This window comes from Anas acuta, chromosome 5, assembly GCF_963932015.1.
Source record: "Anas acuta chromosome 5, bAnaAcu1.1, whole genome shotgun sequence".
Classification (NCBI taxonomy): Eukaryota; Metazoa; Chordata; class Aves; order Anseriformes; family Anatidae; genus Anas; species Anas acuta.
In genome coordinates, this window is record NC_088983.1 from 64,134,399 (window position 1) to 64,162,045 (window position 27,647).

Genomic DNA, 27,647 nt, shown 5'->3' on the forward strand with positions numbered 1-27,647 from the left:
TGTACCTGAATTTTCATAAGGCTAGGCAGAGAAGCAGGTGCTAAACATTGCCTGGAATACAAAGTGAAGAGGAGGATGCAGAAGCACTAGCTATGTGGATCCACTGTGAGTGGATGCCTTGCTAAAGCTTTCTGAGGGAAAATTATCTGAAGTGTAAGATGAAACACACTACATTAAATCATTCCAAAGAGCGTGAAGATCTTACTAGAGATTAAACTTCTTGTTCACCCACTGTTCCCGTACTTTTCCCTAGGGACTGGTCTCAAGTACTGACAAACTGAACACAAACCCGGGGGATGTTGAGCTGGACTCACACGGACTTCTCTTCTGTTTCTAGTATCTCCCAAAGCCTACCCCACTAACCTTACACTATCCGTCAGGAGGCATTGAGCTATCCCAGGAAGGAGAACAGGGATCAGAAACTATCAGTGACAGTTTCAGTTTGGTCTAATGAGGCACCTGGAACTTAATACACTGAGGTAAAAAGCTGAACTACTTTGAATGAACAGTCTTGAAAAGCTAGAAGATGAATATCCAAAATATGTGTACAATAAGGTTGTGAGAATTTCTCTACTTCTGGTTCCTGGTTTATCTTCTGCCCAGACTTGTCTCTTCAGGCCGGTGGGACAGCGCACCTCTGTCTCACTACGGAGCGGCAGGACAGCACAGCTCAGGGTTCAAAATGACCACAGTACAATTCGGTCCTCGGTGCTATGATTTTAGTTCTTTTGGGTTGCAGCAGAAGTACAAAACATGAAATACTAAGCTTACATTCCGTACTTACAGTTTTATCATCTGTTCAAATTAGTTAACAAGCACGCTGATAGAACTAAGAACAGCAGTTAAGATATTGTGTGTATAAAAAATATATCCGTGCCCCAAACCTTCCTGTGTTCCAACGGCTATATCATGCTAAAACTATATACATGTAAAATAAATAAATAAATGGCACTAGCACAAAGGTAGATTGAAGTTCCCAGGGTTGATAGGCAGCAGCATCAGTATGGGTTCAAGAAGAAAGATGCACAAGCATCCTTTATTCTGCCAGTTCACGTCATGGCTATTTTGAAATGTTTCTACAGTAGAGCACAGAACTCAATGCTTCTTTAGCCAACAGAAAATGAGCAGATATTTCAGCCTCATGGAAGTCTAACAGTCTCACAAACTAAAATACTACTTTATAATTACAACTGTCTACCTAACTACTTGCTGGCAGGGATTCTGCATGTAGCAAAAGATACCTACACTACATAGGCTATTCGGTGTTTCAGAACACCTGTGAAGTACTTTCTCAAATCTGCAGGACACCTCACTACATTTGAAGGATAGTGAAGTGGTGTGTGTGTTTTGACAAAGTATTGAAGGTACTTACATCCTACTGTAGTGGGTTTACATGGCAAGGTTTTGGTAGCAGGGGGTCATAGGGGTGGTTTCTGTGAGAAAGATCTAGAAGCCGCCCCATTTTTGGGAAGGGCCCCATTGTTTTCCAGAGCTGAGCCAATAAGCGATGTTGTTTTGCGCCTCTGTGAGAGCATATTTAAGACAGGGAAAAAACGCTGCGCCACACAGCAGCCGGGAGAGTCAAGGGAGTGAGAAACAGCCTTGCAGGTGCCAAGGTCAGTGTAGAAGGAGGGGGAGAGGTGCTCCAGGCGCCGGAGCAGAAGTCCCCTGCGGCCTGTGGTGAGGACCATGGTGAAGCAGGATGTCCCCCTGCAGCCCATGGAGTACCACGGTGGAGCAGGGTTCCACGCTGCAGCCCGTGGAGGAGACCACGGTGGAGCAGGTGGCCCTGCACCGACGGAGGCTGACGCCTGTGGAAGACCCCTGCTGGAGCAGATTCCGGGCCGGACCTGTAGCCCGTGGAGAGGAGCCCACGCAGGAGCAGGTGACCTGGCAGGAGCTGCTGCCCGTGGGGGAGCCAGGTTGGAGCAGTTTTCTCCTGAGGGATGGACCCCATGGTATGGACCCATATCTGGAGCAGTTCTGGAAGAGCTGCTGCCTGTGGGAAGCCCACGCCGGATCAGTTCATCAAGGACTGCATCCCGTGGGTGGGACCCCACAGCACAGGGGACGAGAGTGACCGAGAAGGAGCGGCAGAGAAGAAGTGCTGTAGACTGACCATAACCCCCATTCCCCCATTTCCCCTGCGCCGCTCGGGGGGAGGAGGTGGAAGAGGGTGGAGGGGGGGGAAGGTGCTTTTGGTTTCTTTCCTTTGTTTCTCACTTCTCTCACTTATTAGTAATGAGCAATAAATCTTACTATCTATCTTCTTATGCTGAATCTGTTCTGCCCGTTACAATAATCATTGCGGGATTTTCTTGACCTTATCTCAACCCTAGAGCCCTTTTCACATATCTTCTCCCCAGTCCTCTTTGAGGAGGGGGAGTGAGAGAGCGGCTGTGGTGGAGCTCGGCTGCCCACTCGAGCGGAACCATGACACCTACATATGTTAACAACCTCATCTTAAAAAAAAAAATAAAACACCCTCATATCCCATTTTGACTATGACAAAATGGATAGGCCCTGACAGATTTTTTTGGTTTACTGACAGGATTAGTGTTCTGCCAGACAATCCAGCTGCACCAACTCACGCTGTCCTTGCACAGCTCTTGTATCCAATGCACAGGAGGGCAGGAGCACACAGCCGAGCGCGGGGAAGGAGCAGGACTGCCTCTTCTGGCAGCAGCTCCCCAGTCCATTGCCTCAGCTGCAAGGCGAGCATGCCCCCCAGCCAGCACCATCTTCTGATGGGCGCTGTTTCTGGTGCGCGTTTGGAAAAGTTACCAGAAGTGAGTACTCTTTTCAGAGAGCAGTATGCCAACACAGGAGGGTCCCCGCCGCCCCTTCAGCCCACCCTAGCGCTGAGGGGACCGAAGGCTCCCCCCGGGCAGCTCCAACCCCGCAAGGCCCACCGAGGAGCCGCCGCCAACAGCCCCCCTCCCGGCGCCTGCGCCCTGAGGGCGGCTTCGCCAACCGCCATGAGCGGCGGCTCGGCCCCTCGCCGTCCTGCCGGGCACCATCGGGCTCCGAGCCCCGCAGGGACGGGTGCTGAGCCCTCCTTGCTGGTCCCGGCTTCGAGGGCTTTGCGTTTTGTTTCAGTTTAGGCTGTGGAGAAAGCGGCGGGGTGGGCGCGGAGAGCGCGGTCCGTGAGGGAACGGCGAGGGGAAGGAAGGGGAGCGCTGAGGGGAGGAAGGGCTGCAAAGGTTTTAAGTTTATTGTTTGGTGTTTTTTTTTTTTTTTGCTTTTTTTCCGCGTCAAGCCTCCCCATTCGATGCGAATGGTGCAGGAATGCATCGCCTAACACGAGTCGGAGAACCTCAAAGCCTTCGCTGAGGGAACCGCAGCCGCAGAGCAGGCAGCAGAGCTCAGCTGCTGAGCACAACGAGGCTCGCTCATTTCGGCGGCTGTGTGGCCTCAGCCGCTCCCGGTGCCTAAAAATAAAGCCAAAATAAAAATAAATTAAAAAAAAAAAAAAAAAAAAGCCGTATGGGAGCTCAGCGGCCCCGGCCGGGGCTACGCACACGGTCCCGGGGCTGCGTCAGCTGCCCACCCGCGCACCAGCCATCAGGAGGGGAAATCGTGGGAGGAAAAAAAGCCACGATGTTTTGAACTTAACACGTGTGTTTTGTTTCTTTGTCGCAGGGTGCTCTCTCCTCCCTTTCTGCCTTCCCCCCCCCCCCCGAGGAGCACGGAATGCACCTGTGTGTAAAAACTTACACGGTCGGTGTGTAAACCGACTCAAAAGCCCCTTTCCAGTCTTCTGGAGTTGTCAAGTGGTATTACCGCATCATGCCATGAAAATGAGCGAGGTGCATTTAGGGTTCCTTAACGGTGAACAGATTCTCCAAACTAATCTGAGATAAAAGAGCATTTCCTATAAGGAAAAATAAAACTTTCACCTATCTATTTCACAACAATGAAAGGTTCGGGAATCTAGTATTTCCACAGCTCAACGCCAAAATAGATTACTTAATTATTCATTTCTCCAGATCTTTTTGGTGTAAAATCTGAAAGTAACTCAAACAACAAAATCTTGAGAATAAATTAGGGCATGTGTTAGAACTGAGAGAAAAAATCACAAGAACAGACTTTCACATGTTTTTCAGAACACCTACAAGTAAGTATCAGTTGGGTGTGGTGGCATCCTGTCAAATACCTTTTGTTAAACAGATGGAAATGAAACTTGTGTGCCATCAGCCTCTTGTGGTGGCATGTTGAGAAGTAGCAAAGCTAGTTAGAAAATAATACACATGTACAGATTTAAGAAATGGACAACGTTTCACTGTAGATGTTTATTCTACTTATAGTAACAAAAACCTGTGAAGTCCCATATTTTAATGTACAGTGATATATTTTGTCATATAAAATACAATTTACAGAAATTTCTATCAAGTAAACCTAAACAAACACACTTGCTTTTTGCATACTTTTACGTATATCTTTAAATTAAAAACATCTCATTAAGAAAAATCTTACACCATAGTAGATGTTTGCATTTAATACCGCCTCTTTGCATTTTAACATTTTGTCTACGGGTTCAGAATACAGACCAATATTACTAATAATTAATATTACTAAATAATTATTAATTGATAATTATTTAAATTACTAAATAGTTAATAATTAATATTACTGATAATTAATAATTAATATTACCAATCTTCTTTTCAAACTTAATGCAGTTTTATACCTTTTTCAGTGGACAGTCTTATATATACTACCAGCATAAGCAGGGTCTGACAACAGTGACACTTTTTTTTTTTCTTTTTTTTTTTTCAAAACACTTTTAGAGTGGAAAGTACAGGAAAATGGAGACATTTCTTAAATTTCCAGCAAAGTTCTGCCAAAAGAAAACCCAAGAAATGTCCCACATAATTAATTTAAATCGAAGAAATAAATTCCATGGCCCATTTAATAAACTTCTTTTATTTAACAAACTTCTTTTTCTTTCCTTTGGTATACCAATTCATTTGTAGTCTTAGCTCTTTGCCAATAGATGTCTGATTTTTTTAATTTTTTTGCTGGTTATAAAGGTGCTACTTCTATATACTCTTTAATTGCAGGTTTGTAAAAATGTGAAATTAAAAACCCCTCATCCACATGAAAAACTAGGTACGTTTTTCTTCGTTGTTGTACACTTAACAGATGGATTTCAAAACACAAAATACCTGTATATAAAAAGGAAGATAGTGCACTTTAAGCTTATAACATTCCATTTTCAAATCCTCCGTCCAATAATCAGTAACACTGTTCTTCTGCAGCCTTCTCCTAAATACGCATGACCCTTGCATTGTAAAATAAACAAGACAGCAATATTTGACTCCTTGTCAAATATGCAGCAAGTGAAAGTCCAGTATGTTCTTGCCTTTTACCTATTTGAATATTGTCGTTCACAGTTGTTCAAAAATTGCTAATTTGTCAGTACATTTTGTAAGGCTAGATTTACAACAGCATTTTTGCAAAGGTGAGAATATACAGTATATACAGAAGACATTGACTCAGTCCTTGCAGTGGTGTATATTATCTATGGGAAATGTAACAGCAGTTATAGTTCTATGACTGATTAGTGGAAGATGAAGCTTCTGCTTCTGTTGGTTTCTGACCTTCCTTAGGTGTTTCTGGCTTCACCTCTTTACCGATCTCCCTACTTTTACTGCGATCTTTCCGATCTTTTCCTCTTTCACGATCTCGATCTCTGTCTCGATCGCGCTCTTTTTCCCTGCTTCGATCCCGGTCTCGGTCTCTGTCACGATCTCTGTCTCTGCTTCTTGATCGTTCTCTGTCACGTTGGTTTCTGTCTCTGTTTTTATCCCATTCTTTGTCTCTGTGTCTCTCCCAGTCCCTGTCTCTGTTGCAGTTTCTGCCACGGTCTGTTTCCCAAGGTCTGCCATGTTCTCGATCCCTTCGTCTTTCCTCAAAGGGTCTGCTTTGTCGATTCTCTGCTTGCTGAGGCTCTGGCTGATCTAAAACCTTGTCTTTACTTCCTCCTTCGTATCTCTCTCTCTGTCTCCCTTCAAATGTCTGGCCTCTAAATTCAAGATTTTTGCCTTCTCGGAAGTCAGATCCTGACCACTGTCCTTCTGACTCGGGCCCTTGCCCAGGAATACCAGAAAGAGGTGCAGACGGCCCAGCTTCCTCCCACATCTCCTTTCTGTGGCCTGGTGGATGACTGGGAAGGTCCAGGAGTGGTCTTGGGGTTGGCTTCATATTTTGTGGCGACTGTGGTCCATGCTGCGTAGAAAATAAGGAAGGAATGGGGCCCTTTTGACTTCCAAATCTTCCAGGGGCAGATCCTCTTTGTCCATCGTTATTTGGAGAAACATGCTCTTCTGAGAACTGTGGCGCTGGGCCTCTAAAATTAGGTCCATGAGGTCCTGCGTGTGCATTGAGCATCAGTGGTGCTGGAGGTCCTCCTTTCTGCCCAGACAAAGAAAACGGACCTCCAGCTCGGTTCTCCTCAAAGTGCTGTGGGAGAGGTCCACCCTCACCCTGAACTGGTGGAGATTCAGTTTGTTCTACAAATTGATGAGGCTGAGGGTTTCTTTGTTCTTCGTATTGCACCGCAGAAAGACCCCTGTCTGGTTCAAAGTGACCAGGTCCCTTTTCCTGAGAAGTAAACATTGGATTTGCCTCGTTTGACCAGGATACTTTGTGCATATCTTGCAAAGACTGACTGTCATTAGATGTGGAGAAATTAGGCTGAAAAGACGTACTTGGAGGTGTCGGAAGCAGCACTTTACGTAAAGGCCTGGATGTAGAAGGTTCTGCAGAAACTGCTTGACTCACATTTTCCAAAGTAACTTGAACAGTATTTTCAAATTTGCTATTAGGTGCCTCTTTTTGGAGCACTGCAGGAGGCTTTTCACTGGAAACCCAGTTATCACCACCGTAACTAAGCTGAGTAGCAGGAATTAAAGTTTTATCTTCCTTACCAAGTGAAGTCTGCAAAGTGTTTGGAAAACTCGCTTGAGGGTCACAGCTCTGGTTTAAAACTTGTGCTTGCTGATTGGAAGATGAAGGTAAATCTACTTTTTGCGCAGCCTGTTGGTCCTGATGGAACAATTCAGTCTCTATTAGGGAAGATTTTGGTGGAGGTGACATTAAAGCATCAGACACCGAGAAGTGAGCCACTGAAACACCAACAGCTGCTCGTTGTTGTCTGAGGGCTTCTTCTTGCTCCTCAGTTTGTCGTTTCTGCTCTTCTATTTGTTTGTTTAATTCTTCTAACATTTTTTGCAGTTCCACCAAGGATGAAGACGCAGATAAATCTGGCACATACGAGGCAGGTGTTTCCACGGAAGTGTTTTTAGTGTCTGTATACATTTTGTTAGGTAAATCATCAACCGTAACTTTTGCTTCCTCCAAGATAGTTTTGTCTTCCAGATCATAGGCCTCATCCTTTAGTTCTGCTGTGTTACTGGGCTTCTCCACACTATACAGTTTTTTGCTTTCACCGGTCTGCATTTCAAAAGCTTTCTCTGGATCATATTCTTCTTTGGGATCGTATGGCCTGTCATCCTCCTCATCTTCTATAGCTTTGTCTTTTGACATCTGTCCAAACTGTTGTACAATGGGATCTAGCAAAGGAACAGCTGACACACCTCCATCCACAGCTGCTTTAGCTTCCTGATTTGAAGACTGGACAGTTTCAGTCTCCTTAGCAAGAGGTTCAAAAGTCTTCTTTTTACCAAAAAGTGTCTGGTGGATGTACTCAAGAGGTGTGGTATTTTTTGAGGATGAAGAATGCATAGCAGTAGCACTTGTAGAAGCGGTAGCTGAAACTGGTGGTGGTACAGTACTTGTGGTTCCACTCTTAGTCGAGGACGGTATTTTTAATACTGAAGGTGTGACTGATGAGGTTTCTGGAACGGGAAGTGGGGGTGGAGGTGGAGGAGATCCAGGTAGTGTTGTACTTACAGCTGAGTCTCCCGAATACAGTGTGTATTTCGGAGTTTTCTTTTCTTGTGAAGAAGCTACTGGCCCCTTAGAGTACAGCGATGTTTCTGTTTCCTCTTGCACCTGAATTCGGCTGCGCTTTTTCTCTATTTTGTCTGTATCCATGGTAGTAGCAAGACGCTTCCCTTTCTGACAGATAACCAATCCAAGAATTAAATTTGGACGTGAAGACTCGAGACCTGAGAGGAAACACAAAGATTGCATATGTAAAAAAACTACTATTTTTTATCTGTGTTCTCAATAGGAACTTATCATTTTATATAATGGCAGCTATGAGTCATAACAGTAACAGTTCTTCTAAATTTCGTGCAGTGACATTATCCCATAAGCCTATGTGTCTATATTTAATTACTATTTATATAAATTTGTATACAGTAACTAAAAATGTTTTAATTCTTTCCCTGATATTTTTTGAATATTGCAGTAACAGGTGAATCTTACTGAAAGATGTCCTTGTAAATGTCTCTGCTGTTCAAAAATTAAAGAAAGTTTTCCTATTTTTGTATTATTACTTTCTACTTATTATTGTCCACTTCCTCCCCCAATCAAATATTTCCTTTCTAAATGCTTTGCAAATACCTTATATACACAGAGATACTGATAAGTGAGAAAACCTGGACAAGCAATCTAACTTTCTGTAGGGCTACGTTGGAATTGAAGAACTAGAAATAAAGAGAAAAAAACTAATGCTATTAAAACAAACAAACAGACAAACAACGACAACAAACACTTCACTTTCTGTTACAAAGAAAGCACGAGGCATTGTTAAACTTAATAATTACATTTCTGTTCTAATCTGTGCTAAAATACCGGACTGACATTTACACCATTCCATCAAGGTGACTTTTAACACTGTTGTAGAATTGAGTTTGATGCCACAGACCCTTCCCTAAGTAAGAAATGTGAGCAGAATTACTCCATTGTGAAAGCTTCAGGCTTGAATCCCTGGAGAAGCACTTCCAGAAATGACCGGAAAGTTTCCCATAAAGAGGAAAAATGCAAACAGCTGAAGGTCCGTTTCACATTATTGTATTCCTTCCTTGTACATTCACATTTCCCACAGGCACTCGTGGAAGACAAATACAACCAGAATAAAGAGCAGGGAATAAATCCTTTAACATACAGTCAGTGGCAAATGTAGAAAAAACATATAAAGAGAGGATTTTAACTTCTGGATTTAGTGACTTGAGATCCTCATTTGGGAGCCATATTAATATTTGCATCCAGCAAGGAACCAATAATAGAGAAATGAAACTAACAGCAAAGAGATTTACTGTGGTTATACGATGAGGACTCTAAAACCTACACTGTCCCTTATATTCATGACCCTTAAGTAAGAGTTTAAAAGAGGTGTAATATATGAATTTATGTATATCTTTAGTCTCTTACTAAACAAAACCAACTGCTCACTAAGGAACAACTTATAAATAACTAATTATTGCCACTGAAAACTTCTTGATACCAGCAAAAACCCAAACTTCCCATAGTTGCAGATAAATTCTATTTGCCATTACCAGTCATAAGTATGAACCTTTGCTGAAACAACTGAATTCAAAGTTTTAAGGGGGCTCCTAAATTTACTATCTTATGAGAAAATTACATCAGCTGTTTTTATTTGTATAGCTGAAATTATATTCACGTACGCTAAGAAAGAATTAAATGAGGTAAGCCTATTTCTTAAGTTCAATGTGAGGTTTCCTCAGCAAGAGGATTATAACCAGGTAAATCAAGACGATGACTTCTTCAACACAGCTTCATTAAGCATAAAGATTTCATTAAGCAGTAACCTGCCTAAATTCTGAAATTCTGTGTTCTTCTGACTGTGACTGGTAATAGTGCAGCACGCCTGTTTTAGCCACATAATGGAGAGACCAGCAAAATCTGGTTACTCACTAGAAGGTCTTTGCAAAAAGACAGAAAAAATTGGGGCCAATGCAAAATCTACTTGAAGTTTCCTATCAGAAGCAGCTCTCATTTTAAGTATTTGGAAAAAAAATAACACTGAAATTTGATTGAATGCATTCTAGCTGCGCAGCTGATTTCAGATTACTTCAAAGTTCAGTGTTTGAGTTTTACATAGTTCTGTGGTTGAGAGGATGTTGGCCATGCTGGTTTAAATAAACTTCTATTTTTCATTTAGTAGCACATAGTATTTCCTACTTGTACATTTAAAATTCAGTGCCAAGCTTTTTCCTCCAGATCTAGTATTTCAGTATTTTGTGTTGCCAATTTTCACTTTCTTCCATGGTTAGAAATATATATATATATACACACGAATTATAAATGCATCAAGAAAATGACCTAGCTATACTAACCAAAACTAAGACTTGCTTATAATTTAGTTTGCTTATAATTCTATACAGATTGCCCTTGTGAGAGGGCAGGGACGGCAAGATGTACAACGAAAGGAGGCAGGACAGGAACTAAACAAGTAATTATCTTTGGTGAATCTAAGATTATTTGGAAAGGATCACAAATCCTTGATTCACCCAGTTAAAAACTCCTTTCAACCCACTGCCTAAAAGCAATCCTAGCAATTCTGATCACTATAGTTTACTACCCCAGATGAAGTTACATTAATACATAACATCAGGGCATAGCTCAAAAGACAGCTTACTTGGGAAGACTGTGTACACTCTGAAGAGACTCAATAGTTAGGTATGATTCACTCTGAGTGACTGCTTTACATTTTTTCTTTATCAGCATGTGAGTAACGACTCCACATTTGGTCAGCATCGACCCGTGCAGAGGATCTCTCAAATCTGTGTTCACCCTAAAACTCCTCGTAAGCATTCACTGTTCTTCTGTCGTTAACGTATTGGTTATCTGCCCTTCTGCAGAGACCTGTGATTTATCCAACTAGTCACAACATGCATCTCAAACACTGACTAATTGAAACGAGCAGGTTTCAAAAATCTATTGGACTGTGTATCTAAAATTAACAGCAAAAAGATAGAAAAACAGTTCTGAATCCCTGTAAGAGACAGAGATCATCGCTAATAAAATCAGAGTAAAACTTAAACACACGTTCAAGATAAATTCCAAAGCTAAATTAACAACGGTTATAACTGAATCTGTTTAGTTTGGTCAGAGAAGAAATCCATTAAAATTTTACATTTTGATACTGTAGTTTTCAACAGATGCCTAACCCAGTTTCTAAATTCATTCAATCCAAAGCGATCACACAGTAAGTGCTTCTTTTGGATGGAAATATACAGCCAGACCAGCACTTCAAAGCTCAGTCCCATTCCATTTCCATATCCGTAAATAGGTTTCAATATCCATAAATAGGTTAAGTGCCTAATTTTAGGTAATAACTAAATGAAAATGTTGGCTGCAGTCTCCAACTATTGCTCAATAACTATCTTTCACAAGCAAGCATTTTAAGTGCTGCAAGCTATGTTAGTAGCTTTTGATGCTAAATTATTTATAAAATATTGTTAAATGCATTCTGCATTTGAAGACCACGATGGTGTTATCAAGTTACATCCTGTAATTAAATCTATTTAAACAAGATGTATTAAATATTACTATGGGATTAATATTTTTTTTTCGTTAAATACGTTTTTTATTTTCATGAAATCAGTTTTGCAGTATTTATCTACGTAATGGCCACATATTGTCCCTACCATCCGCAGCTGCTAGGAAGTTAACTGTACCACTAAGGATACATCCCTAATTTCTGTACACTGATGGCAAAACTTAGGGAACAGACCTATGCCACACTTTTAACTGCAGAGACCAATACAAGCAAAGCTGTAATCATTATCAACACGCCGTTTAAATACTTGTCCCAGTTAATTGTGAAAGCATGATTGAAAACTATCAAGTTGGTGTATCTGGATTCAGTGATAGAGATCACTTCCACCGCTGTAACACTGCTGCACATTACGGTACATTTGCTGAATGGGAGTGGCTGACATCAAAAATATGTTGTTCTACTACTGCTGCTTTCCATACTGGTATGAGTACTCTAAATATCTTGAAGAGATTTCATGCCTTCATACTTAAAAACACTTCCAAGCTTAAACTAACGGAAGAGATACTGCGGCATGCCCTCTGCTGATACACTTTTTAAATTAAAATTCTTCTATATTAAATATGTATGGTACCCGATACATTGCCAACATTGCCAATAAATCCCTCCATAAGTGCGTCTTCCTAGTGCTAATAATGACTGATTATACCTTTTAATTTTTTTTCAAAGTGTTTTCAGATCTACAGATGAAAGTGCTAAATAGTGTTGTGTGTATGTGAAACGAGACAAACAAATTCACACACAGTAAACTACCAGAAAAAAAAAAAAAAACACAATGCTGAACATCCCACCAACAGATAATATCTGGTAATAAATATCTGAGGTGGTTGAAGTGAATAAATGTGAATATCCTTCCATGTTCCTCTATATCACCCATGACAAAGTTTTGTAGATCTTCTAGGCACTACAGCAGGTCAGAGGTCCTCAGTTGTGTTCCAAATCCAGTCCATCAGAAAACAGGATTCATAACAGATTCATAATCCGTATGCACCTGATGGAGCTGGTTGATACAGCTGGAATATCTTCCAGCTAGGACTTCTGGAGTGATGGGATTATTGTCCTCCCCCTCCTCCCGCCCCCAGTCATATTTATCAAAGTATCTTACACTGTCATGTTTTTTGAGTACTTGCTAAACTCTATTTGAAGGTACACACATTTAAGGAGACAATGACCACTTTCCCAAAAATATCTTTATTGGGTATAAAAAACAGTAAATTCCATCAGATGTCAGTAACAAGTATGTATTACAAGTCTTTTACGCTGTGGTATTAATACATGCCTGCAAGTGTTTATACCTATGTTTCTTCTGGGCAATTACCTCCAGTTTTGAAAGAACTTTTCCTATTTACATTTTGTAAAAACCAGCCTGACATTCCTCATTTCTATACTAATACTAACAAGTCTGTCTACTTTTGCCAGGCCTCCACTTTAAAAGCTTCATTTGAAATGAAATCTACAACAGAAATATAAAAGATAATGTACAAGGACAGCCTATGTTTGCTCAAGAATGCAAGGAGGGGAAGATCATTTAAATGCTTCCCTGGAGCAGGTTAAGACAGGCTCAGAGCGTATGAGAAAAATCTTGTCCAAGAACACAAAGCAAGCGCCCTTTGCAATTTCATGCAGGAAAGAAGAGTATTTTCCTAGCATTACATTACTTGTTGGTGGTGTTTTTTTGTTATTGTTTTTTAAGTCGTATGCCATTAACATGTGAAAACCTGGCCAGGCAGAACACACCTCTGTTTATGAATATAAGCCCTGAGAATGCTTCATTGAGTTTAGTCCTAAACTTGTATTTGGGTAGCAGAGGACAGTCAGCTTGTCAGAAAGGTCAGCTCCTTACATGTTTTAATGTGTAATTATTTTGCGCTGTTTAGTATTTTGCAAACCATCCTTACAACAATGCAGTATTGCCTTCATTGTAACGTGTAGCTCTTAAGCTCCTCAACCTGTTACTCTAGATGAAAAAAGGTACTTATTTGGAAACTAAGCATATGCACCGCCTCCATCCTCAGATGAAGGTGACTTCAAATTTTGTAATATAAAGGTGTTTCACATCTGAATTCATTCTCATTTCTTCTGTTTCCATGTTCAGTGCACAAAGATGGAGCAAATTCAAGCCATACATTACTGCTGATAACTCTAACTAAAAATAGAAGAGCGTAATATATACCAACCTATACCACCTACTGTCTGCCACCTACGCAAAAGGAATTTGCCTGCTCCCAGGCAAACCAATGTTCTGAAGTCAGTGATTTGTCTGGAACTTGATCCAGGTAGCACAGAATATTTCAGACCCCGTGTACATGCATATTGCATGCACAGCGTAATACATACCATGAGATAACAACAATGTAGTGAAACCATAAACGTTACCTTTGTCTTCAGAGATTTCTTGACTGCTCCGTGGGATAAGAGTCTCCTATGTGATTTAGGGGACAGCACATGGCTTGTAGGGACCTAAAACTTGGTGGATTTATGGGTTGTTGAAAGTAGGGTCGGTTGAATGTTCTCATAATGTTTGCTTGTTTGTCTCAATATAGTGGCTGTTCTATGTACTCCATTTTATGGGTAAACAAATCCTCCTAACAGCAGAGATTTATCTTGTTGGAAAGGCTATGTGAGTTTCAGACCATGGCACCTTGAGATGATTGACTTTGCAATTTTTTCCTATATGCACACTTTTAAAATCTTTTTATAAAATTATATATTTTTTAATTATGCTTACATTAAACATTCAAAACCAATTGGTCTCTGATTTACTCGTTTTGTAATTTTACCTAGCAGTTAACCTCCCCTAAATTTTGTGCTTACCTGGTCCCTTAAAGGGCAAGAGGTTGGAAGGAATTGGGTCCTTAGAACTCAGTGGGATCAGGTAGAGATTCTTGACATGTCTGTTGTTATTAGTTACAACACCAAAACAACGACGACTGCTAAAATAGGAGTAGAGAGAGATATAGGCAACTTCTTCTTCTTCTGTGGCAGGATGGAAACGAATCAAATGAATCAAAAACAATTCCTGAAATACAAAATCAAAGTGGAAAAATTCAACCTGTAACACATCAGCAAATAAAATCGTTTTCCACTTTCATCCAATATAGGATGAAAGTCTGGAGCAGCTTTAAACCAAGATTTAAGAAAATACTGTCATTCAATTGGTAATATTAAACCAGAATCAATTTTGTCATTTTCAGAAAGACCAACTATTTACGTATCTCACATCAAGCTACACCTCTTTAGGTTCAGAATATTCAAATAATTAGGAAAGAAATGGAAAATTCTTAGATTATATTTGCATACCGTGCTTCATTTTTACTAAATCCATCAGGGTTTTAGTAGTAAAATTTATTACATACACTTACTAATAATTTCCTAGTCTTTTAAAATTGAATTTCTATCTTCAGTAACTGAATAAATAGATTGTTTATATTCAATCATTAAAAAACAATAGGTTGTATGAATGTTTAACTACTACACAGGGGAAAGACGATTGGCAGCTCAACAGGCAAACCTGTTTCTTCAATAAATCAAAAATTTCAATGGAATAAGTGGTAGCAGTAGTTTTCCAGGTGTGATCGACATCAATATAAATTAGTAACAAGGAAATTCTATCAAAAGCCGCTGTGTATTTCTTCCTGGTTTTCCAAAGGATTTTAAGTAAATACCTTACAAAGTGAAGATTTGAGTTTGCCAACATAATCCCAGACTGCCTTCGGTGAGATCTTCCCACCAATATGAATCGTGTCTGGTAAATCCTAAACAAGAAGCATTACATGGTCGTATAAGAAAAGGAAAGAGAGGCTACAGTTTTGAACCAGCACAGATTGCCCCATCCCAGTAGCTTAGGCGATAATACAGTACTATGTTTTACTAAACTTGCACATATACATTCCTAATTTCAGACAGGCTGTTTCCAAAATGCAAGGAGTTCATTATGGCATATTACTGGAAGGCTGGCAGTACACACAAAACAGAAAAAGCACTGCCTGACGAAGATAGCAGTGGAAGGTCAAATACTTTTGTATGCCTATCAGCCGATTCTATTTGTTAGCTTTGCTTTTACAGGGAACCTGTTATATGTAGTATAGCTTTTATCTACGCTTTCAATTTATCTGAAATTTTTGCACCCATATGAATTCTAGTTAGCTTCCTGTCATGATGACAGTGAAACCTGTTCTAGCAAAAACAACAAGAGAGCCACCAACCCTCCTAAGAAAAGACCTAAACTACACGCCTGAAACCCTCAATCACAACAAATACACTTCTTCAGAGAAGTTAAGAAACTGCTCAGTTGTTTCATCACAAGCTGTCATACTACCTCATTAGTTGAATGTACACCCTCCCAAAATATAAAAGCAGTTGCATCAAAGTTAATCAAAGCATGATATTTTTAATAAATGGCCAAACTTTTCTAATAGATCACATCAGTGATCCATCCATCTGTTTGTGAGCAGAACAAGGCATCTCTTTCAAAACACATGCTGATGATGCTTCTCGTCAAAAACTGATCTTGAAATCAAGCTATTATTCTATGTTAGATACTAACATATATGTAAACATATTAACAGACATGAGAATTCTTCACAAATACGTGAGGAATTTTTTTTAAAAGGCTTTCTCTCCTCCCCCCTGCCTCAGGCTACTGTTCCTATTACTAAAGGAGATTACTAAAGGGATGCAATTTTTTTTTTTGTTACACGTCCAATATAACAACATACACAGTGACCCCAGCCTTTCTAACAACAGGAACTGCAATACATTCTAAACGCATAAACATGTCAGTGCTAACCTCACTAAGATAATCAAAGCACCCGGAGACAGGATATGCTTTAGCGATAAATTTGGCCACGCTCTGCAGATTAATAAATCCTTTCCAAATGGTGTTGAGGCGAGAGAGGAAGAGAGAAGTGTCGCTGCCTTGAGGTGAGCGTGGCTCAGCAACACTGCAAAACAAATCCAAAAGAGAAACGTTATAGAGCACAGTAAGAATGCTTCCTTCTTCTTCTTTTCTTCCCTCCTCTTATTGATCAATTACTTTATTTTAAAAAAGCAAGTAACAGAAGCCTTAGTAAATGCTTTGTTAATGTTTTCCACTTTCATCCAATATAGGATGAAAGTCTGGAGCAGCTTTAAACCAACCCTCACAAACACTTAATATATTTGAATGCACATGCAGATTTAAAGTCAAATATCTTATAAGTTTTATTTATCTGTTAAAACACATTGAAGAATTTTTACTGTCAATATATCACGATGCTCAGAAAATTTTACCAACTAGAGAAGTTAAACAAGGAGATGACAAATTAAAAATTTAAAGTTCAGGTAATCGCATTTAAAGTTGAACATGCCTTTTGATTATTGGCAGGGGAGGGTAAGAAGCAAAGGGGGACAAACACACTGAACATAGCGAGACCAGAGATTCAGTGGCTTAGCTTACTATTAAATATACACACCTGATATTGGGTGACTGATGAACAGCTAAGTATCTTGGATCTGGTGAGGACGATGGCTTTGTTAATATTGATTTGGGGACAGTCATAACTGGTTTTGACATTTCCTGCTTTGTCTCCCCTGTTAAAACTTCACCAGATGCAGTACCAGAACGCAGGGCTGTCGTCGTACTACCAGAGGAGCCGCTCATTGGTGTTCTAGGCTCTCGGCCAGAAACTGTTACAGTTGTGACAACTGCACCAGTGCAAGAGGCAGGAAAAGTCGAAGGTTCTTCAGATGAAGTATCTGTGTTGCCATGGCCTTGGGTTGTAGGGATGTAAGTTCTTTCTAAGCTTGACTGGGAAACTGCTTCTGCTGCAGGTGCAACTTCGGTTTCCTCTGTGTTTTCAGAGGCGGCCTCTTTAGCAGCTGCTGCTGCTGGTGCAGAACTTTCATATTTTTGCTGAACTTCTGGTTTAGATTTTGACACTGCTTTTTTAGCAGAAGCCATTAATTTTATCTTCTTCGGTGGTAATTCATCTTCAGATGCTGAAATCTGACCTACAAAATTAATTTTAAAGTGTTTTTGATTACTGTTTAACAATGAAAAGGTCTGAAGAGAAAAACAAGTAAGCAAGCAATGCTCTTAATAATTCTTTTACTTCAGACAAAGTCAACACTGTAGATACCTGTACAGATTTTGCAGTTCAGGTCAAAAAGATGGGCTCGATGTTCATTTCTTGCATCCTTCAACATACTGCTAAAAACGTCTAGAGAAGGAGCACTATTTACATTTTGTACAGTTTGGGTTGACTTCTGCTGCTCCTGGAAATGAATAAACACAGAAAACATTCTGGTTGATTGCTAAATTCAATCATAAAAAAATACTTTTGAAACCGTTAATTCCGGTTCTTTAAAAAGATATTAAGGGCTGTGCAGAACTACTGCTCTGAGCAGCACTTACAAAAAGATGGAATTTTGAACTATTCTTCCCCTTTTATCATTTGTTTAAGAATATCATGTCAAACAGAGTTCTCAAATAGTATTTGTCCTCATTTCATTTCATGTAATTCTGAAGTAGATACTATCACATTAACTGCTTCCTGAGAATACAGAATTGTAATACTGATCACATTTTTGGGGGGGAAAACAATTGGCTAAGATTTTGCTGTAAACTGAGGCAAAGGTCTGAAAAACACGCATCATCTGATATTTTAGAAGCACATGCGATATATGCCCGATATTAGGTTGTTGCATTCCTTCAAACCAAAAGGAAAATGCTCATAGCACACCTACTAGGTGATATTCTTACAGTTCATTGAAACAACCTGCATTTCTGATACAAAATTTGAGGCCCTAGTTAGCATTTATCTCCCTTGGCACCTCCATGCTAAAGCAATAGCTAATACTTACATCAGAATCAGACACCGGGGGAGAATCTTCCATATTTACATCAGGCACTTGTTCCCGTTTTACAGCTGCTTTCTTGATCTCGTGTGATTTGTTTCTTGACTCTAACATCTGAGAGAAACAAAAACACTTTAGTAACAAGTCTGCATACTGATTTTATAATTTTATTTTGTATTTTCTTATCAGTTGGCTAGTGGAAGAGAAAAAGCTTACGTTATTCATATTTCATTAGGAAGAAAACAATATATTAATTATGGGTGGTAAGGGCTGGTGAAGTTACTGTTAGTTCATATCTAAGGACACACTGGAGAATTGTATTGCTTACCGCTTTGGCTGGTTTCTCCTTCCATACAGACAGTTCTTTAGATAAAAGTTCTTCGGGTTTCATTCTCACTAGTTTTGACAGTGAGATTTCTCCACGAAGAACACGATGAAGAAGTCCCTAAAAAAAACAAACAAAAAACACACTTTGTTGCCATGCTGAATAACTTAAGCAACTAACATGATTTGCAGTGCTGGACTGTCAAAACCCTTTCAGGTTTCTTAATTCCCTATTAAAAATGCCAGTTAATCTTAAGAAAACTTAGCACGGTGCAGCAACCAGAAACTAATGATGAAATCATCATGAAGTATGAATTTTCCACATTACCATAAAATATACTATCAATTCTACTGAACAGGAATTTCGAGAGATGAACTGCCACTCCTGTTTCATATCTATAGTAGAATTTTTTTTAAAGAAATTACGTTGTCTAGTCACTATTCCCATCTGCACCAGCTTCTTTTTCCTTTAAAAGATAAATTATCATGTACACAAGTGGTCTCCCATACAAACCACAGAACGTCACAGAAGAAAAACATTTATTTTTTTTTCTAAGAATGCCATTCAATAAACAAATATTTCACTACAAAGGCCAATCTTAATAAATACACGTGATCCAACTGGACTTCAATTCCAACTGGATTATTTAATATTTGAATGGCTTTAAAACAATTTTTTAGAGCATAACTCATAAGTCTCTCTCTTGAAACTACATATTGATGTATTATTTAAAAAACAGAATATATTTCAGTACGTTTACTGTTTAAGTAAATTCCAAACCTGATTTTTTGGGTCCTCGAGATCGAACATGATGCTACAGTATTTATTCTTGTATCGGTTGTCCGTAACTTGAAACAAATTAAACACCTCCTTTTCAATATTGAGTGCTACTTTCCCTACTTCACTCTCTGTCATGACCAGATCATCACTATCATTGACTCTGTTAAAAACAAGAAAGGGTATGCGCATTTACGTTAGGCACAAATTCTTCAGGCAGCATTCATAAAAACTAAATTTTCAGAGGAAGGAGTTAACCCCGCTTTTATTCACTCAGTGAGGACTTCCTTAAAACACATTTCAAAGCCAAAGTCTATCTCAGGACCTCAAAATGTCAACAATGGCAACCTTTTGCTACTGTCTACAGAAGACCACGGAAGACAGCCTTAACGAACTGAAGCCAGGTCAGTCCTTACAAATCCTCCTACTCATGACACTGCAATTAGTTTTTTGTTGTTGTTTTTTGTCATGAGCTACTGAGGGAGCTAAAACACTTCAGTTTTAATCTTAGACCCTCCACTGTGAACAGCATTTCTATTTCAGAGACACTACCAGAGCACAGTGGCCTAAGTCTTGACAGCTGACAAGAGCTTTAATATTTGTGGGACAATGTTTCAGCTTTTTTTTTTTTTTTAAGAAAAAAAAAAAAAGTAATACAGTTGCTAACTTTGGGAGAAGAAGGAACCTCTGCCTCAGCAAGCCCTTCCAACCTTTCACTGTGATATTCCCTACACTATGCTTCGTACAACCCCTACATCTCCAAACACCACCATTGCCAGATATCAGCTTCAGGTCACCTGCATTATAAACATCTCTATGCTGTGATTTAATTCTTCAACTGTAATTGTCTCTCACTACAAATGGGATAGTGACGTTTTTTTAAAGGCTTTTTCACATGCCCAATTATTTGGCATCAGATTTTTTATTTTTAATAAAGCTCTAATGCTAAAAATACTTGTAGTAATTTCTAGCACAAATTAAATCCCTTAGTAGCACTTAGCAAGAAAGAAACAAAACTCTGCAGGCTAACGCTTTACTTCTAGTTGTAGTTTCCTATATAAAATAAGTGCTTTGAATTCCCACCCACCTCTTCCATAACATTTCTTTTAGGGACTGACGAATATATTGTCGAATCTGCGAGTTGGGCTGCGACTGGATAGGGCTAGCTTGTGTTTTTGCTTGACTACTTCCAGATGCAGTAGAAACGGAAGACGGCGAAGGCCTTTTGAGTCCTCCAGCCAAACTGGATGCAGCTAGTTTTTTGGAAACTGGCGAGTCATGAGAAGAAGCTGCTTGTTTTGAAGGAACGCCGCCTGTTGAGGGCGATGGTTTCTTGGGAATTTCACCTTTGAAACTCCCAGCAGGTTTAAGCGTCTGCTTCATTAGTGATGTGCTAGACATGGAAGGGGACTTCTTTGGAGGAAAATTTTTAGTGAGGGAAGATGCATGTTTCTCCACCATAGATGCTGAAGCAATAGCTTTCTTTGATGCCCCTATAAACTCTGTCGCTTTATCTTTGTTTCTCTTCTCTTCCTTTTGAGCTGTTAAAACAAAGAAGAAAATGCAGTATTAAATGCTTAACATTATAACTTCCTGTTTATGAAGACCAGCTGTCAACCTATAAGGAAGTCTGTGAAATACCTCTGGAGAACTACCAAGTATATAATTTAAGCCATTCATTTTTAAAGCCTTTTTAAAAAATGTGTAAAAGTTGACTTTTTTAAGAAGAAGTTTGCCTTTGATCCTGCAGAGAGCACTTCTCAGAGACTGTCGGAAGAGTTTAAAAGAGTTGCATTTTGGTTGTAAAGGTTGAAAATCTCAGTCACGAGCTATGCAAGAAAATTAAAAAAAAAAAAAAGACACCACCTTCAAAGATTCCTGAGTTGGACTTCATGATTAAGCTTCAAAACAAACAAACAAACAAACAAACAAACATTTTCACAAAGTCTTTAAAAAAAAAAAAAAAAAAAGCAACACAACCCATATCTCACATTTAAGCAGAAATCCTCGCTCCAAACTTTCTACTTTAAGGGGCAAGCAAAGAGAGTCAAGTTAAACAACAAATCAATTGCTTAAAATTTTAAATATACGTTCAAGCCATTTGGTTGCTAGTATGAGTATCACACTCTCGCTATAAACTATCAGATCTTCTCATTTACTTTCCAGTTAAACTCTAGATTTAATACTATAATATTTAATAATTAAATATTAAAACCATTGCTCAAACTGCGGCTATTTAATTCCCACCAACTATTCCATTCACAATATCCAAAACTGCCATTTAATGTTTTTTCTAACATCAATATATTGACAATACACATAATGCACAAGAAAATTTACAAATTACAAGCGAAGACTCCATATACTGAAGTTATAATTGCACAGGACTTTAAAAACAAGCATTTCTGTAGGTTGCATTTCACCTGTCCACATTTTGGCACTGACGGGAACAGTTCAGCAAAACGTAATAAGCCAAAACACACTCTCCAGCCAGCAAACGTCATGTGCTCCACTTCAGTTTGCCAGAAGTATCGTTTACAGGACATCAGAGTTACCGTGGGCAGAGTTACCGTGACACATTTGTTGTGAAAGCACAACGGTTCCGAGGGAAACCAAGAAACAACTCCTGAGATGAAGTTGTTCTGATTAGAAAAGCTAAAGTTACTTCCCCAAAAGTCTTTTTTCTCCTCATAAATCTGCATTTGACTACTGACCAGTTTGTGATTTAATTTTTTAATTATTATCTGATTTTTTTATCTTAATTTTTTCTTATCTTAATTTTTTCTTATCTTAATTTTTTAATTATTATCTGATGTTTTTAGCTAGCAAGGTCCTGTAATCAGAATTAGCCCCAATTTGATTACTGTTTAAAAATGAAAAGGTCTGAAGAGAAAAACAAGTAAGCAAGCAATGCTCTTAATAATTCTTTTACTTCAAAGTCAACACTGTAGATACCTGTACAGATTTTGCAGTTCAGGTCAAAAAGATGGGCTCGATGTTCATTTGTTGTATCCTTCAACATACTGCTAAAAACGTCTAGAGAAGGAGCACTATTTACATTTTGTACAGTTTGGGTTGACTTCTGCTGCTCCTGGAAATGAACAAACACAGAAAACATTCTGGTTGATTGCTAAATTCAATCATAAAAAAATACTTTTGAAACCGTTAATTCCGGTTCTTTAAAAAGATATTAAGGGCTGTGCAGAACTACTGCTCTGAGCAGCACTTACAAAAAGATGGAATTTTGAACTATTCTTCCCCTTTTATCATTTGTTTAAGAATATCATGTCAAACAGAGTTCTCAAATAGTATTTGTCCTCATTTCATTTCATGTAATTCTGAAGTAGATACTATCACATTAACTGCTTCCTGAGAATACAGAATTGTAATACTGATCACATTTTTGGGGGGGAAAACAATTGGCTAAGATTTTGCTGTAAACTGAGGCAAAGGTCTGAAAAACACGCATCATCTGATATTTTAGAAGCACATGCGATATATGCCCGATATTAGGTTGTTGCATTCCTTCAAACCAAAAGGAAAATGCTCATAGCACACCTACTAGGTGATATTCTTACAGTTCATTGAAACAACCTGCATTTCTGATACAAAATTTGAGGCCCTAGTTAGCATTTATCTCCCTTGGCACCTCCATGCTAAAGCAATAGCTAATACTTACATCAGAATCAGACACCGGGGGAGAATCTTCCATATTTACATCAGGCACTTGTTCCCGTTTTACAGCTGCTTTCTTGATCTCGTGTGATTTGTTTCTTGACTCTAACATCTGAGAGAAACAAAAACACTTTAGTAACAAGTCTGCATACTGATTTTATAATTTTATTTTGTATTTTCTTATCAGTTGGCTAGTGGAAGAGAAAAAGCTTACGTTATTCATATTTCATTAGGAAGAAAACAATATATTAATTATGGGTGGTAAGGGCTGGTGAAGTTACTGTTAGTTCATATCTAAGGACACACTGGAGAATTGTATTGCTTACCGCTTTGGCTGGTTTCTCCTTCCATACAGACAGTTCTTTAGATAAAAGTTCTTCGGGTTTCATTCTCACTAGTTTTGACAGTGAGATTTCTCCACGAAGAACACGATGAAGAAGTCCCTAAAAAAAACAAACAAAAAACACACTTTGTTGCCATGCTGAATAACTTAAGCAACTAACATGATTTGCAGTGCTGGACTGTCAAAACCCTTTCAGGTTTCTTAATTCCCTATTAAAAATGCCAGTTAATCTTAAGAAAACTTAGCACGGTGCAGCAACCAGAAACTAATGATGAAATCATCATGAAGTATGAATTTTCCACATTACCATAAAATATACTATCAATTCTACTGAACAGGAATTTCGAGAGATGAACTGCCACTCCTGTTTCATATCTATAGTAGAATTTTTTTTAAAGAAATTACGTTGTCTAGTCACTATTCCCATCTGCACCAGCTTCTTTTTCCTTTAAAAGATAAATTATCATGTACACAAGTGGTCTCCCATACAAACCACAGAACGTCACAGAAGAAAAACATTTATTTTTTTTTCTAAGAATGCCATTCAATAAACAAATATTTCACTACAAAGGCCAATCTTAATAAATACACGTGATCCAACTGGACTTCAATTCCAACTGGATTATTTAATATTTGAATGGCTTTAAAACAATTTTTTAGAGCATAACTCATAAGTCTCTCTCTTGAAACTACATATTGATGTATTATTTAAAAAACAGAATATATTTCAGTACGTTTACTGTTTAAGTAAATTCCAAACCTGATTTTTTGGGTCCTCGAGATCGAACATGATGCTACAGTATTTATTCTTGTATCGGTTGTCCGTAACTTGAAACAAATTAAACACCTCCTTTTCAATATTGAGTGCTACTTTCCCTACTTCACTCTCTGTCATGACCAGATCATCACTATCATTGACTCTGTTAAAAACAAGAAAGGGTATGCGCATTTACGTTAGGCACAAATTCTTCAGGCAGCATTCATAAAAACTAAATTTTCAGAGGAAGGAGTTAACCCCGCTTTTATTCACTCAGTGAGGACTTCCTTAAAACACATTTCAAAGCCAAAGTCTATCTCAGGACCTCAAAATGTCAACAATGGCAACCTTTTGCTACTGTCTACAGAAGACCACGGAAGACAGCCTTAACGAACTGAAGCCAGGTCAGTCCTTACAAATCCTCCTACTCATGACACTGCAATTAGTTTTTTGTTGTTGTTTTTTGTCATGAGCTACTGAGGGAGCTAAAACACTTCAGTTTTAATCTTAGACCCTCCACTGTGAACAGCATTTCTATTTCAGAGACACTACCAGAGCACAGTGGCCTAAGTCTTGACAGCTGACAAGAGCTTTAATATTTGTGGGACAATGTTTCAGCTTTTTTTTTTTTTTTAAGAAAAAAAAAAAAAGTAATACAGTTGCTAACTTTGGGAGAAGAAGGAACCTCTGCCTCAGCAAGCCCTTCCAACCTTTCACTGTGATATTCCCTACACTATGCTTCGTACAACCCCTACATCTCCAAACACCACCATTGCCAGATATCAGCTTCAGGTCACCTGCATTATAAACATCTCTATGCTGTGATTTAATTCTTCAACTGTAATTGTCTCTCACTACAAATGGGATAGTGACGTTTTTTTAAAGGCTTTTTCACATGCCCAATTATTTGGCATCAGATTTTTTATTTTTAATAAAGCTCTAATGCTAAAAATACTTGTAGTAATTTCTAGCACAAATTAAATCCCTTAGTAGCACTTAGCAAGAAAGAAACAAAACTCTGCAGGCTAACCCTTTACTTCTAGTTGTAGTTTCCTATATAAAATAAGTGCTTTGAATTCCCACCCACCTCTTCCATAACATTTCTTTTAGGGACTGACGAATATTTTGTCGAATCTGCGAGTTGGGCTGCGACTGGATAGGGCTAGCTTGTGTTTTTGCTTGACTACTTCCAGATGCAGTAGAAACGGAAGACGGCGAAGGCCTTTTGAGTCCTCCAGCCAAACTGGATGCAGCTAGTTTTTTGGAAACTGGCGAGTCATGAGAAGAAGCTGCTTGTTTTGAAGGAACGCCGCCTGTTGAGGGCGATGGTTTCTTGGGAATTTCACCTTTGAAACTCCCAGCAGGTTTAAGCGTCTGCTTCATTAGTGATGTGCTAGACATGGAAGGGGACTTCTTTGGAGGAAAATTTTTAGTGAGGGAAGATGCATGTTTCTCCACCATAGATGCTGAAGCAATAGCTTTCTTTGATGCCCCTATAAACTCTGTCGCTTTATCTTTGTTTCTCTTCTCTTCCTTTTGAGCTGTTAAAACAAAGAAGAAAATGCAGTATTAAATGCTTAACATTATAACTTCCTGTTTATGAAGACCAGCTGTCAACCTATAAGGAAGTCTGTGAAATACCTCTGGAGAACTACCAAGTATATAATTTAAGCCATTCATTTTTAAAGCCTTTTTAAAAAATGTGTAAAAGTTGACTTTTTTAAGAAGAAGTTTGCCTTTGATCCTGCAGAGAGCACTTCTCAGAGACTGTCGGAAGAGTTTAAAAGAGTTGCATTTTGGTTGTAAAGGTTGAAAATCTCAGTCACGAGCTATGCAAGAAAATTAAAAAAAAAAAAAAAGACACCACCTTCAAAGATTCCTGAGTTGGACTTCATGATTAAGCTTCAAAACAAACAAACAAACAAACAAACAAACATTTTCACAAAGTCTTTAAAAAAAAAAAAAAAAAAAGCAACACAACCCATATCTCACATTTAAGCAGAAATCCTCGCTCCAAACTTTCTACTTTAAGGAGCAAGCAAAGAGAGTCAAGTTAAACAACAAATCAATTGCTTAAAATTTTAAATATACGTTCAAGCCATTTGGTTGCTAGTATGAGTATCACACTCTCGCTATAAACTATCAGATCTTCTCATTTACTTTCCAGTTAAACTCTAGATTTAATACTATAATATTTAATAATTAAATATTAAAACCATTGCTCAAACTGCGGCTATTTAATTCCCACCAACTATTCCATTCACAATATCCAAAACTGCCATTTAATGTTTTTTCTAACATCAATATATTGACAATACACATAATGCACAAGAAAATTTACAAATTACAAGCGAAGACTCCATATACTGAAGTTATAATTGCACAGGACTTTAAAAACAAGCATTTCTGTAGGTTGCATTTCACCTGTCCACATTTTGGCACTGACGGGAACAGTTCAGCAAAACGTAATAAGCCAAAACACACTCTCCAGCCAGCAAACGTCATGTGCTCCACTTCAGTTTGCCAGAAGTATCGTTTACAGGACATCAGAGTTACCGTGACACATTCGTTGTGGCAGCACAACGGTTCCGAGGGAAACCAAGAAACAACTCCTGAGATGAAGTTGTTCTGATTAGAAAAGCTAAAGTTACTTCCCCAAAAGTCTTTTTTCTCCTCATAAATCTGCATTTGACTACTGACCAGTTTGTGATTTCTTAATTTTTTAATTATTATCTGATGTTTTTAGCTAGCAAGGTTTTGTAATCAGAATTAGTCCCACAGCCCCATCTGCAGAGAGCTATGTGCTTCCCGGGAAGGATGCAGAAATTCAACTTTGGTTAATTTCACCACAAACCAAATGGACCCTTTTGGTCTTCCATACCTGCTACAGTGAGAGCAGACATTATCAGGAAGGGTCTAACAACCGATTTTTCTCAGACTTGAGGGGGACAAAGGTAGGGAGCACCCTTCTGAAGCCCAGTTCGCCCAGTTCAAGAAATCCTATAACAGCATACTGTTTGAATAGAAATACACCTCAGAAAGGGGAAGATTTGGATTACCTAAGAAACAATGTCACTACTCATTTCTGAGTGAAACAGCCTTCCCACCTTTGCCGGTCGTTAAATTCTGTTAGACGCTGAGCATTTGTAGTAGGCACCTCCAGCAGAACGCAAGCTTGTAACGAGCTGCACTACACTGCCTCTTACTGCCAGCATGTGTCACCACCAATACACAAGCTGGTGGTTAAGATGAACCATAAAACCGATGCTGTACCTGAATTTTCATAAGGCTAGGCAGAGAAGCAGGTGCTAAACATTGCCTGGAATACAAAGTGAAGAGGAGGATGCAGAAGCACTAGCTATGTGGATCCACTGTGAGTGGATGCCTTGCTAAAGCTTTCTGAGGGAAAATTATCTGAAGTGTAAGATGAAACACACTA

The 27,647-nt window shown here is 38.9% G+C and overlaps 1 protein-coding gene and 1 long non-coding RNA gene across 2 annotated transcripts in view; one reads left to right on the forward strand and one right to left on the reverse strand.

Annotated features, from left to right (window-relative positions):
• Positions 1 to 27,647, forward strand: part of LOC137858010 (uncharacterized) — a 63,524-nt gene that overhangs the window by 25,382 nt on the left and 10,495 nt on the right. The gene's annotated exons all lie outside the window — the stretch shown is intronic.
• On the reverse strand, positions 5,554 to 27,111 carry LOC137857082 (death-inducer obliterator 1-like). The gene is made up of 11 exons (XM_068683160.1): positions 27,090 to 27,111; positions 25,296 to 25,749; positions 24,212 to 24,371; positions 23,435 to 23,551; positions 23,113 to 23,220; positions 22,389 to 22,524; positions 16,948 to 17,485; positions 16,284 to 16,437; positions 15,160 to 15,249; positions 14,309 to 14,513; positions 5,554 to 8,135 (listed from the first exon to the last, which is right to left on the reverse strand). Exons 1-11 carry the CDS (start codon positions 27,109 to 27,111, stop codon positions 5,554 to 5,556), a joined length of 4,566 nt encoding a protein of 1,521 aa, XP_068539261.1.

Bases quoted from the DNA above. Each gene is read 5' to 3' on its own strand.
- LOC137857082 (XM_068683160.1), bottom strand. From the start codon at position 27,111: ATGTCTGCTCTCACTGTAGCAG. The intron at 23,552-24,211 runs GTTTGGAATTTA...TGTTTTTTTTAG, and splicing joins TCGAGGACCCAAAAAATCAG to GGACTTCTTCATCGTGTTCT. The intron at 15,250-16,283 runs GTTAGCACTGAC...CTTCTTGTTTAG, and splicing joins GCTTTGATTATCTTAGTGAG to GATTTACCAGACACGATTCA.